The 19,486-nt window shown below is 41.5% G+C and overlaps 2 protein-coding genes across 7 annotated transcripts in view; one reads left to right on the top strand and one right to left on the bottom strand.

Annotated features, from left to right (window-relative positions):
- The window catches only part of GSN (gelsolin), a 26,303-nt gene extending 25,672 nt beyond the window's left edge, over positions 1 to 631 (top strand). For all 4 annotated transcript variants that reach the window (XM_040605906.1, XM_040605905.1, XM_040605904.1 and 1 more), the window contains exon 17: positions 296 to 631. In XM_040605906.1, coding sequence (XP_040461840.1) covers positions 296 to 465 — 170 coding nt within the window. In that variant the 3' untranslated portion in view covers positions 466 to 631. The remainder of the gene's footprint in view (positions 1 to 295) is intronic.
- On the bottom strand, positions 624 to 18,530 carry STOM (stomatin). 3 transcript variants are annotated; one of them, XM_040605907.1, is made up of 7 exons: positions 18,373 to 18,530; positions 10,220 to 10,323; positions 9,245 to 9,317; positions 8,285 to 8,367; positions 5,292 to 5,495; positions 4,664 to 4,798; positions 624 to 2,839 (listed from the first exon to the last, which is right to left on the bottom strand). In XM_040605907.1, exons 1-7 carry the CDS (start codon positions 18,428 to 18,430, stop codon positions 2,645 to 2,647), a joined length of 852 nt encoding a protein of 283 aa, XP_040461841.1. In that variant the 5' UTR covers positions 18,431 to 18,530; the 3' UTR covers positions 624 to 2,644. The 3 variants fall into 3 exon arrangements, with proteins under 3 accessions (XP_040461841.1, XP_040461842.1, XP_040461843.1); XM_040605908.1 differs by having other exon boundaries at positions 18,382 to 18,529; XM_040605909.1 differs by lacking the exon at positions 18,373 to 18,530 and adding an exon at positions 16,433 to 16,452.
- Between the last annotated feature and the right edge of the window lie 956 nt (positions 18,531 to 19,486).

Raw genomic sequence — 19,486 nt, forward strand, 5'->3', positions numbered from 1 at the left:
GACACACTGTGCTCAACCCCCAGCACTGAAAACCTGTCCTTGTGGGGGCAGGCGGGTGTAGGCTGCCACAGTATTACAGCATTTTATAATCCTGATGTCAGTTTTCTACAGACAAGTGCCAGTCTTCTACGGTTTATCAACACCTGTTAGAGTGAAAACTGTGCGTTTTCTTTTGTTTAAATAAACAATCTAAAATTGTAGCTCTAGCAGCCGCGTAGCCCCCACTAAGCTGTTTCAGCTGCTGCTCTGTAAGCCCTGTACTCTAAAAGATTTCCTTCTCCTTGTGTGTTTTCAGCTAAAAGGTACATTGAAACCGACCCTGCCAGCCGCGACAAGAGAACACCGGTGACCGTGGTGAAGCAAGGCTTCGAGCCGCCGACCTTCTCCGGCTGGTTCCTGGGCTGGGACGACGACTACTGGGCTGTTGATCCTCTAGAGAGAGCAATGGCAGATGTGGATGTCTAAGGAACAAGTTTTTTCTTTTTTTTTTTTAATGGAGCAAGTTTAGTGCCTTCAGTGCCTTCAAGAGCTACTTCCTCCTGCAGGATGCATGTTAACAAGGCAATGATGTTAATAGCCAATTAGCTGTGCAATAATTACCAAAAAACAATCATGACCAGTCATTGACCCACCTCCTTGCTTTGGTTATATTTAATACAATAAAGCGCCTATGAAGTATGTGAAGAATAGAAATGGTGGGGTTTGTTACAAAGGAGAAAACATTAAACAGAACCTGTAGATCTCACATCTGAACTTGCTTGAAACAAGTGCACCTGAGGAAACGAAACCTCCTTTGTGCCATCTTTTGCACATGTGCTTTTTACTAAATGGTTACAGGAATTATTTTGGGGGTTTGGGGATTGTTTTGCTCTTCACTTACACGAGTTATTAGCATTTAAGACCCTGATAAATTAACAGTATTTACTTTTTCAGAAAGTCACTCAGTCAGCAGCGTGGGTTTTTTTTTTTTTTTATTCAGGATGAGAGCAAAAAGCCTGCTCCTGGTGTCAACAAGAATTCACAGGGGTGGCCACCTACAGCAGCACCAGTGGGATTTACAGATTCACTGGTCTTCCCCAGGGATTAACCTCAAGCTGTGCAGTTACTGTGTTTCCCACTTCAAGCCTGAGAGCACAGTAATGCTAATTACTACAGCTTTGTTAACAGTACCTCTCCCAGCAAAAAGTCAAGCTCTGCTTACACTACCTGAAGTACTGAAAACACGTAGACAGGTTATTGCCTTTATGATGCAGAGGAAGAAATGTTCACAGCAGAGGCAGAAAAGAAACTGTGCCAATTAGCTCAAGCCCTTCCAAGCCCTAACAGTGACGAAGGCACAGGTGAGCAGACCTTGTCCTCATCAAGATACCTGTTAAATACACAGCTGACTGTAGCAGAAAGTTGGTAAAATGAGTTAGGAACTTCATGCCAGCAGTGTGAGAAGGGCACTTAAATCATTGATCTTGGCTTTTTGTTTTCGTTGCCACCTCCCAATAAATGAAGATGGTGATAGCCTAAAACGCCTCCCCCCCATGCAGGCTCTCATGCTTCTCATTTTAATCTACTAAACAGGTACAAAATATGAGCACAGTTTAACAGGTTTCCAGCTTAAGGCTACATAAACTGAAGATTACATGCTTTTGGTATAAGCCCTCAGTTTGACAACAAACGGTACACATCTTCAGAAACAGCATCAACAAGTTAAATCACTAATTTGTTAGAACAGATACATACACAGCACAGCATCTTCCATTAAATGTCACCACGCCCTGCTCATTACAGAGATGTTACTCCTAGAGGAAATAAGGTTTTAAATCTGGATAAAATGCAGGGGTCGATACTTTGGCTTTTTAAAATCATTTTAAAGAGAGAAAGGGAAGAGGCAGACCCAACAACTTCTTAGCGCTTTAAAGCAACATTGAATCCATACAGGCATGCCACCCTAACAACAGAACAGCCTATCGGGACTGCAAGCATGTATCCATAACTACGGCATGTTTATGCCATTTCTGTGCAGCAGAACAGAGATGGAAAGTTCCACCAACAACTGTTTCTCATGAACAGGGGACTATTTTAGGGTATGAGCCTGATTTTCAGAAATACCCAGCATAGTCTCAACTCCTCTATTAACTTCCATTACTTCTCCTTGTGTAAGTGAGAGAATCAGTCCACACAACAGTGATCTGCTGACTTTAACCCATAGAGCCACACTCCAAGAGGACAGTTAGGCTGTTCCACTTCCCTTGCAGGGCAACAGACCCATTTATGTATTAAAAGGAATACTTCTCTTTCCAGCTGTTGGAGCATGTCATCCTCAGCACAACTCGTTTTATACACTATTTGAAAACAGAAGGGTATAGATTAAAGGTGTCCCATCCGGGACAGTATGGATACATGCTTGTTTAAGACCACCATCTGCTTGTACTCATTTCGAGAGGTTTTCAATTTCAAATATTTGGATTGTCTATAGTCACAAACATTACATTTTAGTTTTAAAACACACTTAGTATAATAACAGAGGTTCCTTAGCAAATCTGCTTTGTTAACACCACCATAAGCTGTAACATGCAGGGAATTAATTGTTGCAAGCATTCACTGTACCAAACTCCCCCAGACCCTACCCCAAACCTTCTCCTCTCTCCCCCTAGTGATTTGCATCCATGATGCCCTGCAGCATATTTATGGGCAATGGGAAGACGATGGTGGAGTTCTTTTCCGCAGCAATAGTGGTCAAAGTCTGCAAATATCGGAGCTGAAGAGCAGCAGGGGACTCCGTAATAACCATGGATGCCTCTTTCAGGGCCCTGGAAGCATTCATTTCACCCTCAGCTGCAATTACCTGGGGAAGAAACATGGATAAAACAGAGTTAATTCCGGTGCAGTAATTAGAGATCTGTAGGATGACTTCATCCGTATGTCATATACCAAAGCCACTGCTCTCACTTTGATCATGTGACCTTCCCTCACCACATTCTTTCACCAGTTCTGCCTTTTCTCTCGCTCAGACATAGGCTACTCCTGAGCACTTTCAAGGCCCTGTGTCTTCCTCCCTTTCAGCATCAGGATGCCAGATGACAAAAGCTGGCACCATGTCTTGAAAATGCAACACGTGCACTTGTTTTCAAAAATTGCTGTTGTGCTTCTTTCAGCACTGCCTCTCAAAACTCCCCATATACATCTGAAAATACTTTTTACTTAAACCTGTATTTTTCTGTATCTACAAGGGCCTGACAGAGGAATGGCTCGTTTCTTACTGGGGAAATACCTTTTTATTCCCTCTTTCTTTTTAAGTATAAGCTCATTAGGAACAGATTTCTGTACAGGAAAGGCCCTTCTGCATGAGGACAACAGAAAAGTTTTCCAAATATTTGTAAAGGATGGCTGGACTGGAGGGTGGCACTGTTACAACAGGTAAGTTACTGATGAAGCAATTTACATATGTGTCAGCACACACAAGTGCCTATTTCCCTACAGAGTTCTACTTGCAAGGGCACAGTATTATTTGAAACAACAGAATAAATAATAATAGTAAAAAATAATCACAAAGTAATTAAGCTTAAAAAAATAAAAGCAGAAGTCAATACTTGAAGCACTAATGTAGACTCAAAGATCTTTTCCTGGGTGTACTACCAGCTTCACATTCAATAATGGACAGCTGAAAAGTCTAATGAAATTCAGTTTAGCATTTATTTCCCATGAAAATAAACCCCAAATTTTATAACCTAAACACAGGTTAAAGTTAATGAAACTCCTAATTAATGGTGGACATGAAAATCTGTCATATTATGTGCATAAAAATCATTCCTGTGTGAGACAAACAACATAAGATTAGATGTAATTTTCATGCCATTAGATGAACTCTAGTAAACTTCCCTCTGCCAAGACAGACTTTTAGTATTTGGAATGCAAGTTCCATTTTTCTACAGGCAGGCAACTCAACAAACCACTAACACCTATCAGAAACCCCCATCTATCAGTTTAGTCTACCAAAAAGGGGGGTTTGTTTGTTTATTTTTTAAAAAGGGAATCTACAGTTGCATCTATGGAGGTAAAATTTAAGTTTTCAAGACAGGATTAACAAATCACCAGAGGAGAAAGCCATAGGGCACAGAACACTAAGGGAGACAGCTAACTTGCTTACTCCTAGAAAAGCACAGCTCTAACTGTCCCTGAAGATTTTTATTCCAAACGTCAATATTTAGTATCATCTCCCACCTCAGAAAGGAAAAAGATCTCATGACCAACTGATCACTGGTCAGCTTAAGGGTGACAGAAGTATTAACAAGCTGGTTAATTTCTCATATGCAGTAACAAACAGAAAACAAAGCACTTGCCTAAAATCAGGGCTAGTCAGGCAAAATCTGGAAGTAAGTTTGGCTTCTAATTCACTGCAGGCTCCAGCTAATAACCTTGACATTGTTCTGTTTATGACTTGTTCTTGGAGTGTCGAAAAAAACTGAGATTCTGTGTTTTTGAAGGAAACTGCACCCACATGAACCACAATGAAATAGAACAAGCACCCAGACAAATCCACAAAAACCTCGCCCTGCACTCCTATTCGCTACAACACAATCTGGCTGAGAATCTTCATCTTCTACATCACCACGTTTAATTATTCATGAAGGAAAAAAAAACCAACAAACCCACATGTTGATGTTACTACCTTAGCTCTCGCCTCCCGGGCAGCTTCTGCTTCTGCAGCCATTGCTCTCTGCAGCTGGACAGGCAATTTCACATCCTTGATCTCCACACGTTCCACCTTAATGCCCCAATCATCTGTTGCCTCATCAAGTGTGGCCTATATAAGGCAAGACAATTAAGTTAAGCCATCTACCTGGCTGCAAAATAACATCCCAACTTGAAGGATGACCAATAAGCCAGATGTATTATCTTAGAATTTTTGGACTTTAAAGGCTTCAGTGTTTACATTGTGATTTGATAATTATAAAAGTGTAACTTTTAAACTAACAAAAAAACTTAGAGCTTGATTAATATATTGAAGAAATTCTGTGGCATAATTTCCCTCAACAGCACAATGATCCAGGGAAGCCCTCCTCTCCTGTAGCCCTCATTCCCACGTGCGAGCTCCACTGGTCTGTCATTACTTTAGTCACTCATTTTTATTCTGCAGAATGCCATTCCAATAGCTCATGAAAGCATTTTGCCAAAAGCTTCAAATCACAACTTGGCTTATCACTTAGAAGGTAAAATAAATGCTGGCCTGCAAGTTATCCATGGGGTTACTGCTTAACTGATTGTTTGATGGACTGCTTAGGTAAAGCTGCTCATACCTGCATGCTGTGCGCAATTTCTTCACGATCAGAGAGAATCTGAGAAAGGTTTTTGGTCCCCAGAACATTCCTCAAAGTAGTCTGTGCTAAAAGACGGGTGGCTGAGTCAGCATTTGTGATATTTGCTACAGCAAGGGTGGCATTCTGAACTCTGTAATAAACCACTCCATCTACATTAACTGTCACAGAGTCCTTGGTCAGGATCTAAAAAACAATAAGGAAAGCATATTAAAATTTGGTAAGTATATGGTTAATTATAATGAGAACTATGTATTTGTTTTATCTGACAAAATCCCTAGTTTTTCCATGGTAAAACAGATGTTTTCAAACTGTCTTGAAAACAAAAGTTCTTACAGGCACATGCTGCATGTGAGTACGTCTATGTACAGCTGCACAGACCTTCCAGTACAGCTCTGCAAAGCAAACTATGGGATTAGAACACTTCTCATGGAAAAATATATTCCATTAGCTTTGCCATAATGTTATTTCTAACTCCTTCAAATTCACAGAGGGATCTGCAATTTGTACAAGTGACAGGAAAAAAAAATCAGAAATAATTTACACCAAAATACATATGCTCTTTCACCTGGGAAACTTTAACCTCTTATTCTGAAACTAGCAATGCATCACAGCCAGGTAGGTACCCCCGCTATATCTCAGTGAGGCTCATCATTACAGATGGGTAAGAGGCAGACTGACTGTACAGGAACGCAAAAGGCATGCAGTGAAGGACTGAGGTAACAGAAAAAGGCTCCAAGAACATGAGCACTCAAAGTTATTTTGTTTAAATGCAGCGATGGGGATATGTGACCACTACATTCAAAATGGGTTAAAGCACTCTAGGAGCACATACTGGAAACATTGATGGGAGAGGGTCATTTGTTGGTTCTGTACAGAGAAAAGGCTAATAACGAGTATCATTGGAAATACAGGACGCATTAGATTTTTACTTGTATTTAACTTCAGTCACAAGACTATTGATTTAGCAAGACTTAACTCTGCAGGTGTGTTGGTTTATAAAACAAATGCAAAAGCAGGCAAGACAAGAGGGAGTGTATTTCAGCTGCACTTTCAAAGAACCAACACAAAAGACACTCTGCCATACCGCAGGTGTGACTGTAGCTGAAGGCAGTTCCCAATTACTGCTTATGCCATAGCATAGGAATGGCCAACACTAGAGACTCTAGCACAGCACAGCTGTGTAAGTTAACTCTGAAGAACTGCAGAAACTTTGTGAAAAAATATGTTAATGTATAATGAAGCTTAGAGGCAGAGAGCCATGCCCACGAGATATTTTAGAAAAGACTGGAAGGTTTCACTGAAGTACATCTAGCTACTTTAAAAAATTGGTTTTTCCTGTCCCAAGGGCCTGATGTATTTCCACTGCATGGATGCCAGCCTTACTTCAACGTTTAATTAGAAATATCGCTGTTACTATCCAGAAGTTCACTGTCCTCCTTGGAGGTACCTGTGATTGCCACCTTGTGCTACTAAATGAATATGTGGTGATTTCTAGACAAGTTGCAGAGGAAATCCAATTTGCGAACATACTCAGAGCTTGATTCAAGTGATATACTGAATTTAACACTTGTATCTTAAGCAAAGAATGTACTTGCAAAGATAAAGACAGATATTCTTGAAGGCTTAGAGGCAGGTACACCGGAAAGAAGCATTAATATTAATTATATTTTAAAGTTAAGTTAAAAAGAGATTGAAGTATGCCATATGACCATAAGAAGAGGTGTCCTAATTCCATGCTAGACAATTACTATTACGTTATTTGAAGACAGAGAGATGTGAGTTACTTAAACTTCAAGACTTACCTGCTCTGTCCTTCCCCAAACTACCTATTTTAGCAGGCTTTTCGTAACAGCTTAAGATAAATGAAGAATGAGTAACATGCACAGAAATGAAGTTGTGCAAATAAAAATATATTTCTGCTTTTACCTACAGAACACAAACAAACCTAAATCCATAAGCTTAATTTAATCAAGTCAAAAAAACCCTGTAGAACTATGTTTTCACTAATGGCACATCAGCAGCTGCAAGTACATTTTGCCTGCCAGTGATTAGGTTTCTACCAATTACGTTTTAGAGTGTACCATGACAGTTGCCATTTGTCTAAATCTACAACTAATGATGAGCAATAAACCGACTAGCAAATATGACAGGAAACAGATGCACCAGACAGGCTGCGTCAAGCATCTTTGTCTTCCAAAATACACCAGATACATGAGGGTGACAGTTATAATCATCATCATACAATTGTTCACTAACTTATTTTTACAGGGCTAGTTGTTTTTTATTATCCTCTTATCCATTGAGTTGGCATCACTGAGTTTAGCTAGCTTAATGCTGTGGAGAGTTTCTGCTAAAAAATTAAGATGTCAAAGGAAAACCAGACTAGAAATAGAAGGTTTTTTTTTTGTTCTTTAGGACCTCCAAACTGAAGGACATCAGAAGACATTAGGTGGGGTACATCTTCCTCCTGCTCCTGGGCACAGCAGGACATAGAAGCAACATGCACACAAAACTCACAGAAGGGAGCAGACCATTACCCTGAGTTGCTATGAATAGCATTTGATGTATATAATAATTTCATCCCATTATTTCAGCTAGTGCATATATCTAGATAAATTGGCACAGGATCACTGCTGCTTCTGGAAATCTTCCAGATTTCACAGAAACAATTACAGAATGTTGCATGCAGTCCAGCAGCCTTCATTCCAAACCCCTCCCATTCTAGCTCTTAGACAGTATTAAGTTATCTTATCTAGTCCTTAGAGGACAGCGTCATTTGTTTTCCTCCAGTGATCTTCTCTTACAGAATGGTATTACCAAAGGATGTATGTATTCTCAGAATACACAGAACCTGCGCAAGAAATCTACAGTAAAACTAAATGCCACACAATACCAAGAGGGAAAAAGGAAAAAGTGCAAAAAAAAAATATCAAAAAACACTTTAGCAGATACAAAGGCAAATGCAAACTCACCTCTTGGGGAGGAATATCAAAAGAGATGGTCCTCATATCAACTTTGATGAAGCTGTCTGTGCAGGGCAGGACAAAAAACAAACCTGGACAAAAAAAATCATTCAAGAAGATGTGAAAATAGGTCATTAAAACAGATGAAACTTGCTACTGAAATAAGCTTACATCCAACCACTGTAGCTGTATAGCGCTCTCTGTAATGAGCTCAGCAGCATGTTCATTAGTGGCTTTTAAACCAGGGTAAGATTTTCAAAAAAGTATGCTAAGAAACCTCAATTTATTCAGGACTAAATTATTTAGAGATCTTTAACATTTGGAAAAAAGAAACCCAGAACTGTTAACAGTTACTTTGGAAAATTTGTTCCCCACAGTTACTTGTGGGGCCTAATTCCGGCAACCAGAAACTGTCAACCTCTTTCTTCTGGTGGATCACTGTAATTCTTTCAACTTTACAGCAATGCAGAAGTATTGCAAAATCTGGATGAAAATGAAGAAAGAAGCTATTGCCCTTCCCGTCACTTTGAGCAGCAGGAGCAACAGCTGAAAATAACATTCTTTCAGATCTCATCAGAATTTCTAATGTACATAGGACACTTTTCAAAACTATCACATAATTTAATTGCTTCTATATCTTTGAAGAATACTGAGGCTTTCAGACCATTTGGTTTTAGCTGACATACTAAACTTCTTTTTGAAAATAGCTCATTTGATACCATTATTCCTGTCTTTATATTCTGTGCTTTTGATTCTATCCGAAGACCACGCATTAACTAAGGAGATCTGGGTAAGGCTCACAGATAATTCGTTTACCACCTTCTCCATATAAAGTAACATATCCTCTTACTGGAAGTTACAAAATTATTGAGAAATCCATTTGCCAGTCTAATGCAATGTCTCTAGACAATTATTAATTTGCCGATGACTTAATTAGAACAAATATTAAGGATGCTCTCCAAGACATACCTGGTCCCTTTGCTCCCCCTTTTAAGATGCGTCCAAGTCTGAATATGATGGCTCGCTCGTATTCCTTTATAATCTGTAATAAACGTTGGATGTCACACAAGAGTTTCCAGAAGCTGTATGATGGATTCCAAACTACACATACATTAGTCTAAAACAGTCTTGAGTCTCTAATGTAAATACCTTTCTATCCTGGCTGCTTTTGAGAATCTTAGCCTAACGTTCACTGTCAAAAACCCAAGCAGCAAAAGGAACAAGCTGGACAACAGTCCGCAATAAATACTAGTCAGACTGTGGCACCATCTATCAAAAGCAGAAGCTACAGCAGAAGCAAGGCACATCATCTGCACAGGACCAAGCAATAGAAGCAGCCGTCAGGAATATCCTGGCAACAACAAAGCCAAGTGCAGTGTATGTGACCCAGCAGGGGTTTTTCCAGCTCTTAATTCTGGTATGTTAGCCAAAACAAAGCAGGAGCTACTTCCTCCAGTCTAGAAACTTGAGAACATCAAGCTCACAGTGACCACAGATAACACAGTCTCTACAAATCTGTCACATACAGCCACATGCACGTACACACATATATTTATATTTACATCATATTTATACACATACATATACAGGGAGAGATCTCTTAAAAAAAAATAAATCAGTCCTCCTAGAGTAATTATGCATTCTTGCAATTACTCTGATCTTCCAAACAATCTTATATACTAATGACAACTGGGTAGACTTAATAAAGACATCAACACAAAAATAATTTTGACTAAACAGTATAATAGCACTTTTTTCTTCGCTTTGAAGATCAATGCATTGAAATATTGGGGTTTGCTATAACTGTCTGTTACACTTCAAGAAAGGCAGAATGAGATTAATTTGTGTTTAAAACAAATAAATAAAATAAAGAACAATAATAAACACTAGGAAGCATCTGCATTGCTTAAAGTCTTAATCCAACTCAGGAGTGAACAACTTTACCTTTATGCACATCCAGATTGATACAGGAAATGTAATAATAGTGAAAAAAAGTGAAGTGATCACCAGAATCCATCCACACAAACCAAGGCCAGTATCAGCATCATCTGCAAGAAAAGAGCAGAACTTTTCACATTTTTAAAAGCAAGAGTGCCTGTTAAAGAAAGCACCTACAACTGGATATTTATGTTGACTATTCCTGAAGTAAACCACTGTTAGCACTACTCCTCCAGTCAAACTCATTAGGTTTAGATCAGAAATCAAATTAAAAGCCAAATTCTGCTTTCATTTTCACTAGTCTCTAGAAGTTGCAAATGTGGCAGTTTGTCCCCAGCTGCATGCCAGGTCCCCATCAAATGCACTCGATCATTCCCCTCCTCACTAAACGGGGAGAGAAAACACAACAAAAGGCTTGTGGGTAGATAAGGACAGGCGGATCACTCAGGAATTGCTGTCACTTTAAAAAAAAAACAACAAAAAAACAGATGCGACTTGGGGAAAATTATTACCATTTAAAACAGAAAATACACCTTCTCCCACCCCTCTCTTGTTCCTGGGCTTAACTTAACTCCTGATTTCTCTACCTCCTCCTCCCAAGCGGCACAGGGGCACAGGGGAACAGGGAACGGGAGCTGTGGTCAGTTTAGCACATGTTGTTTCTGCCACTCCTTCCTCTGCTTCAGCATGGGGTCTCTCCTATGGGAGACAGTTCCCCATGAACTTCTCCAACACAAGTCCTTCCTGTGGTCTTCAGTTCTTCACACACTGCTCCAGCATGGGTCCCTTCCATGGGGTGCAGTCCTTCAGGAACAGGCTGCTTCAGCGTGGTTTCCCGGCAAAGTCACAAGTCCTGCCAGCAAACCTGCTCCAGCCTGGGCAACTCTTCCCATGGGTCCATAAGTCCTGCCAGCAAACGTGCTTCAGCATGGGCTGTGCACAGGGTCACAGCCTCCTTTGGGCATCCTCCTGCTCCAGCATGCAGTCCACCATGGGCTACAGGTGGATATCTGCTCCACTGTTAACCTCCAGGGGCTGTAGCAGAACAGCCTGACTCACTGTGGTCTTCACCATGGGCTGCAAGGGGGAATCTCTGCTCTGGTGCCTGGAGTACCTCCTCACCCTCCTTCTTCGACAACCTTGGTGTCTGCAGAGTTGTTGCTCTCATATATTCTCACTCGTCTCTACTGCTGCAATTTTTTGCACAGATTTCCACCCCCTCTCCCTCTTCTTAAGTATATTATCACAGAACCGCTACCACTGTTGCTGATTAGCTTGGCCTTGGCCAGTGGCGGGTCCATCCCAGAGCCGACTGGCATTGGCTGTTGGATGTGGGGGAAGCTTCTGGCATCTTCCCACAGAAGCCACCCCTGTAGTCCTCCCACTACCAAAACCCTGCCATGCAAACCCACTGCAGCAAGATAGCTGAGGGCAGAATGTGGTCCAAGTAACATTTAGGCAGAATTAAGTATGCTAACATTTAAGTATAGGGTCTCAAATGACTCCTTCCCCAGTTTTCTCTAGCAGAATGACCAGTCAGCCCCAGTAGAAATCCTGTTCTTTTATTGTCTAAGTCAGTCAGAGGAACATTTGCTTAATGAGTTAGAAGCAAATACCCCATAGTCTACCAACTCCAGTGTCAGGACATTTAGAATTTGGTTTATGTTCCAGCTGTCATAGGTGCAGATCTAAGAAAATCACAATTCTCGGAACTGTTGTATCTAGGAAGTAGGATAAGATACGGTGCAAGATTTGCTGGACATGAAATAAAGTCTCTACAAAGCACTTCTTGGCCAAAGACTCCTTATGCTTAGAAAACAAATGTGATAGTTCTCCATTGTGAAATGGCACCAACTGAAGGTATTTCCAGAACCAGCAAATAACAAGAGCTAGCGGTTTCAAATACTACACGGCTAAAAAAAGAAATGCATAGCAACAAACTGCGGACGTGCTGGGAAGCATTCATAAAGCTACAGGAAGTTTCTTATCCTGACAGCTAAGACTCCTAACAGGCTGCCAGGAGCCCACTGCCAAGTGGGGACATCCCAGGGTGAAACCGAGCACTCACAAGCGTCACAGTCCTACTGGGGAGATACTGGCATTCATCTTTCTCATTCCATCCTTTAAAAAACCAAAAGTATGAAGTGTCAAGTAGCACCCACAAAGCTCAGAAAAACACAATTCTCACATTTAGATGAAAGAATGTTGCTTCAGGAGCACACTCCCTGATTTTGCTGAACTGTACATACTCCTTTACAGTGCTGCAAATATGCAAGTGTTATCCTGACTTGATCAATCCCACAGATAGTTGAAGGACTGGACTCCTGTTATCTAATGGACTGCATTTACCAGCTTGCTTAGAAAGAAACGGCATTAAAGAATCTAGGAGTTTTACTTTAGTTCTACCTGGAATTACATAATGACTTGTTTTCTGTATTCACCAAACACACCTACAATTCAAACTACAAAACAAAACTGGCCAGTTATAAAATACAAGTCTCAGTCTCCACCCTAACCAGTTATTTTAAGTAGAACCCACTTCATTATAAAGCAAAGTGTTGATTTTGAAAAAACATCCATTGATTTTAATAACCAGGAACACAACTAAGCATTTTATTGTGCGCACAAGTGAACTCAGCATTAGCAGTGGTACACCTTGGATAGAGAATGAAGACAGATCACTCCTTAGACATCGCTAACCTTGAAAGTGAGCAATAGCAAATAACAGTATATATTTTGCAAATTTAGATCCACAATATTTGACTGAAGTCAAGTCATAGAAGTCAGCAAAATAACTGGGAACCAACACTGCAGTTTCCAGTTCTATTTTTCACTGATGGTGGGTCTTAGAGCTACTCTTAGCTTTCAAGTAAGATGGACTATAGAGGTGGTGGAGGATAATCAGTTTTTGTCTCATACAGTATCTTGAACTTTGTAACATTACTCAAAGCTTCTGAAGCTGGTTGGCTATCTTATCTATAATTTATATCCATGTCACACACCAGTATAATAACCCTCAGGGCCACATCATATCATGTGTCATTTTAAAGTTCCTCTATGGAAAGTTACCTAAATATATTGCCCCACAGGTTTATTATTAAATAACAGAAATATCAGATTAAAGAAGTAATTTCCAGGACTTATGAAAGTCAAGGAAAGGCATTACCTAATATAGTGGTACTGAGCAGCTGTAAGCATTAAGCAACACCTATAAACTCATTACCAAAGGGAGCATTACCTTTCATTTAGCGAACATTACCTTTCATTTAGCAACCAAGTATTAGTCAGCCTAAAACCATAAAAAGTATTCACAATCTACATTGATAAGGAGGAAAAGCCTCCTTCTCTCTTTTAGTTATCAACTTTTATAACCTAAAGGAGCCGAGGAGGATCCTGCTTCAGTTCTACTCTACAGTTTAACATCATCTTCACCATCACCCATCTACCTGCTCTACAGAACTACAGCATGGAAAAAAAATAAATATCCATTTGCTTCCCTGTTGAACATGAAGCTAGAAGTCACAACTCACAATGTATAATTTCAAAACTGAGTAAGCGCACACTTTATTTAGCAACAATGACTGTCCCGCAATGTAGTGTATTTCACAATACAAAAAGCGAGAGAGATGCTGTCTTGTGAAAAACTGTATGAAATACAAGAAACATGCTTGGCATCTGTGGAATGAGCTTTCTTATTGCAATTTTTGAAGATCTCATTCACAGGACTCTGATAACTTCATCAACAGGCCATTCTTGCCAGATTTCTCAGTCACGCTTATTGACAGCGGATGCTAAATAGCAGCTAGTTCAACAGCACTGAAATGAGACTGGCAGAGAGGGAGGGTGCTGGTATAATGTGCAGCCTCAGATGCACCTCTTGCAGATGATGTGTATCTCTGCTCACCCAATGTGCTGAAAAAAAGAGGTTTTACACCTCACTAAGTGCTGCTTACAGTATACTGCCTCCCAGCCCTCTGTCACCCATCACATATGTGAACCTTTTAATAGAGATAAATATCTTTCTTTGTGGCAGGCAGTGTCAAAGAACATTTCAAAGATAAATCTTTTCACTAAGTCCCCACAAAACAACTACAGAATTACTGAAAACAGACTTCCAGCATATTTTCTGATGCAGAGGCAAAGCACAAATAAAAAGTTTGTCTTTTGTTTCTTAGCTACATCTGTAGCATTCAAGATTAGCCAAAGAGAACTGGAGTAAGAAATAAGGAAAAATGGTTTTGTAGTGAGATTTCTGCCTGGGAACTGGAGAACTGGGTTTTGCTTCTCCCTAAGCCAGACCCCCCATGTGATGCTTCTGATACCATTATACAATCAAACTCAAAACCGAAAAATGCAATTTACTCCTCTGAAAGAAAAAAATCCCAGCAAACCAAAACAATCAACAAAACCAAAATGTTCCTCATACAACAGATACATGATTATTAACAATAATTGCTGGGGATATATATTTAAATATTAATATACTGTAATGTATGCAGCTTCTGAAAAAGCAATGAGAAAAACAATGTAATGGCTTAAAAAAAGACACCACCTAAAACTTAAGATCATGTTAAAAATGTAGAGTACACAGCATTTTCTCCATCGCTATTGGTGTTGAGAGCTGTCCCTCACTTTAAAGGTGTTATGACTTGTGGAGACAAGGCCTAGAAAATATAATCACATAAGAAAATGCCAAATTGATGACTGTATTGCATCTGTTACTATTAATTGCAGAACTGGTTTTAATGATAGGAATAATTTATATTAAGAAATAGTGATGAAGACATGGAGTCCATTTCAACTACTCTGTTGGTCGTGAAAAGATGCTCAAAGTCCCACCTATGCCAGAACGAGCCCAACTCCACCATCTCTAACCACTCCACTGAAATTTTCTTCGAAGTTAAAAAGCAGACAAGTACACAACTTGAATTGATAGCAGGCTGTTGGCATGCAAATCAAGGCAAACAATTAAAAAAAAAAGCAAAAATTCTTGAGCAACTGTGCAACTTGAAGGCATCTGCACTGTAGCACATTGCTGCTTTTAACAGTCCTACTCAACTTTTCATCTGACTTGTAATATTTCAAAATACATCACTAATATCTCCTAGTTTATTTCCTTTCCTTGTAGGAAGACAATATTTGTTTCATTACAAGATGGACCTCCACCCAATCTTGTTACTCCATCAATCTATAGTCATCCTCTATGGCACTATCATATGCATGTGCAGCCACGTCAGGTACATCATAACTTTGGATCATTTCACATTAACAAAAAGGATCCCTTCAGGCCTGGAGATCCAGCATGATAAAGAAGAATGGGGAAAATACACCCTGGTACTCAATTAATTAAAAGTCAAACTACTTTCAAAATAAGAGTGTTGCAGGCTCACCCAGTGCTATCACTAACATTCAAATTCCATGTTCCAGATATTATGTGCTCTTTTAGATAGATATAGTTTTTTTTTTATTTTCCTGAAGAGGTTTTAAAGCTTCAAGTTTATTTCAATTAGAGTAGGGAATTGCAAAATATGGCATCATTCGAAGGGATTGAACACACAGATACCAGCTACTGGCTAGGCCTCTGATTAAAGGCAAAACCTGGTTCTAATCTCAAGCAATTCACAACCATCACCTTTTCTCTTAGGGACAGAGTTGTGCTTAGCATTTTTTGAGCAGACAGATATATGCAATTAGCTGTTGCAATAACATGCTAAAGGCAGCACATGTGGAACAAAACCAATCTTTTTTCCCTAACAATGAGAGATTTCAAATTTGCAAAGAAATTACCAATTTCAGTCTGGAAAAAGCACAATTAAACATAGGAATATGAACTATAAAAAACCAGAAAGCCTGGAAGTAAATCACAGCAACCTGAAAATAAGTAGTATTAGTATTTTAATATTTTATTAAATACAAATGTTTAATAACCTCTCTTTCCAACTTCAGCTATCGCAAATAGCTATGATTTAAAAACAGCTACTGACATAGAAGAGTTGCAAGGCTTAATTATAATTTAGCCATGAACTAGTTCTCCATGCTACAGATGCTGATGAGGCACCAACAGCTGGAAGTCCATTTTTAACATGCAGTAACTCTAGCTACTCAGCTTCGGTTCCCTCTTGCTTGATTTTCTAAAGGGCCAAACACTCTGTTTACAGCTTCATTTCAAACACTTGTGACATTCTTGCTTTTTAGTATCAAGATATTAAAAATTCACACCTGGAACTTAATCAAAGAAGTCTTACTCGTGGACAGTCTGCAACAGATTACATACCTCTTTAGGAAATAAACCACAAGGAGAAAGAATAATTAAAAAAAAAATTAACTGAATCACCCTTCAATCCCTTTAAAGCTGACCAGAACAGTTACCGTTACTTTAGCCGTTACAAAATAGAATAGTCTATTCTTCAGATAGAGTAAATTATCACTTGGATCATCAAACTGTATTAACAATTTATAATAAACACTAAGTGCTGGAGGCTGAGATAGAAGGGGGAAGTTCTTGTTACTGCTTGAGGTGTGGCATACACTGCATTTGCAATTAATTTTCTTCCACTATGCAATCCGAACAAGCCCATCACTGTCAAAGAGCAAAAATGTGCCAGACTCCCAGGTCCCTTACCGGAGGAAGGGACCTTCTCCCACAAGTGTGCAAACAACCTACCAGATTTAAACCAAAACACGCATGAAGGATCAAGTGGACTGAAAACAAGGCAAGCAACACTAGATAAAGATCTCCACTGTTGTGCTGCTCGGTCCACTGTCCAAGAATGACTGAAGGTGTTTTTCCAAGACAGTTATTCAACTGCTAATTAGCAAACAATCAGGAATAATAAGGAATACTACTTTCAATGAGAACTAAATGTCTTTTCAGATGCTTCTCTAAGCATTTCACATGGGAAATAGCCAAAATTATTACATGTAATAACCAGAATACAGAAACTTATGACAAAAAAAATTGGTAGCCAGCTTTAGCCTCCAAAACAACACCTCACACAGTAACTACAGAAGAAACAACCTCAGTAGCACATGAACTGAAAGGTTTGCAGAGTCCCAGACAAGGTCAGCATCAGAGTGACCACTGTTAGGTATTAATAACTAACATACTCACAGAATGAAATGCAGATCCTCTCCACGGATACAAGAACTAGCATGTGCCATTAGGCACAGGGCCCAGATAGATCTATGGTTATTTATACAACAACTCAGATTACCTAGCCAATGCCTTCATATTTGAAATGATCTTATAAATATATTTCCATCTCCAATGGCAGATAACAATAACGTAAAATAAACCGTGACTGTTCTGTAGTCTGTTTCTGAATGATGCAAGTAACAGGAAAACCCTTCAGCTTGTGGTGACAGACACTTGTATTTTTTCAGTGCATCATCTCTAAAACTTCCTGACCCGGATTACACCCAACACCTACCAACTGAAAGGTCAAAACCCGCTAGAATAACGATACTAGATAGATAAGAAATGAAAATTAACTACAGCTTCATGCCCCACTTGAGGAAATATATTTTATTTTTTTCTTCAGTCACACTTATCTACCGTTCCGCTCAAGTGAAAAGCACTGATGGTGTAATCAATCAGTCCCCAAATTCTTTCTGTTCTCATTTACTGGTGCAGTGCCCCAGGGATTACGTCTGTTGACTCTGCTCTTAATCATTTGTTTCGCTTTCCCCTTAGTGATCCGAGTTACCGTACAGGAAACAAACCAACAGAAATCCCGTAAGTTAACGCAGCTGGGGCCAGCTCTTAGTCGTGCTCCTCCGCCCTCCGTCTCCGAGGGTATGCGAGGCGGGAACGGCGGCACCGTCGGCCAGCGCCCCCCGCCGCGCCCCGCAGCCCGGGAAGCCGCTGAGGAGCCCGGCCTGCGCGGGGGCCCCCGGGGCGCTGGGGGCCGCTCCAGGGGAGGCGGCGGCCTCCTCGACGGGGCCCGCGGAGCTGCTGGGGGCCGAGGCAAGCGGAGCGGTGCCCGGGAGGCGAGGCAGCACTGCTCCTCGCTCTTTCCGCGGGGTTAACTTTGGTGAAGGATCTGCAAACTTTCCTCAGCGACTCAATAAAATAAAACGGAAAAACGGGGAGAGACAGGAAGGCGCGCCCGGGCTCAGAGCGACCCCTGGGGAGAGCCCCCGTCCCCACTCCCCCCTACCGCGGTTACCTTGCGCCCGCCGGGACTTAGGCGGGACTGCCGCTTCGTGGTCTGTCATAGCCGCTGCCAACGTCCCTTCAGAGCTGCCAACGACGACAATGTCCCCTCAGAGATGCTGCTGCCGCCGCCGTCCCCTCAGAGGTGCCGCCGTCCCCTCAGAGGTACCCCCGCCCCGCTCGCGCCCCGCCCCGCCTTGCCCCGCGGGGCCAGGGTGGGGCTGCGGAGGTTGCGCGCCCCCCAGCGTCGCCTACCGCCGCCTGAGGGGACGAGGCGGCCTGAGGGGACGAGGCGGCCTGAGGGGACGAGGCGGCCTGGGGGGACGAGGCGGCCTGAGGGGACGAGGCGCGGGGCGGCCGTGGCGGCGGTCCCCCGCGCCTCAGCGTCAGGGCCCGAGTGGCGAGGGCCGGGCAGGACCTGGAAGAGGGCCGTGGAATGCAGGCAGGGAAGGGGCGTTAGCGGAGGCAGGGGTGCTGGGTCGCTGCAGCCGTGCCTGGCGCGGGGCGGGAGCGGGAACGGGCGCGTGAGGGAGGCTGGCGGGACCGGCGGGCGGCGGCACGGCTGAGGGAACCTGCTGGCGGGCAGCCCCAGGCATGGGGGGCGGCGGGGAATGTGGGGCTGCGCCCTGGCCTCATGCGGAGTTTAATGTACAGGTACAAGTTGGTGGTTTTTCATGGGTTGAGGTATGGTCTCACATGAAAGAATGAATAAGGAGCAGCGTTCAGACTCTTAAGCTCTAACTTTCAACCCCTCCATTTGGGGAGTAATATCCTAACGCATGCCATCTTTCGTTCCGTGATCATGCTGAAGTATGTGTCAAAAACGGGAATTAAAACAATCCTGAAGAAAAAAACTGCTTTTGAAAAATTTACCTCAAGTTTCAAGTCTTACTGTGTTTCTTCCTGACCTATTGCAGGACACCGGTGGAGAGTCTGGAGCTTTCACCCCTTTTTGAAGATGCCAAAGTAGTGATCGCTGCTGCTTTTCTGCAGGGTTCATTCCACAGAAACAAGGTGTGTGTGGCAACACATCATTGCACATACAGACATTGCATACTAGGTGTCGTAAAGATTGTCGCATTTGAAAAAAAGTTCCAAGGTCGAGTTCTATATTAGGC

This window comes from Falco naumanni, chromosome 9 (genome assembly GCF_017639655.2).
Source record: "Falco naumanni isolate bFalNau1 chromosome 9, bFalNau1.pat, whole genome shotgun sequence".
NCBI lineage: Eukaryota > Metazoa > Chordata > Aves > Falconiformes > Falconidae > Falco > Falco naumanni.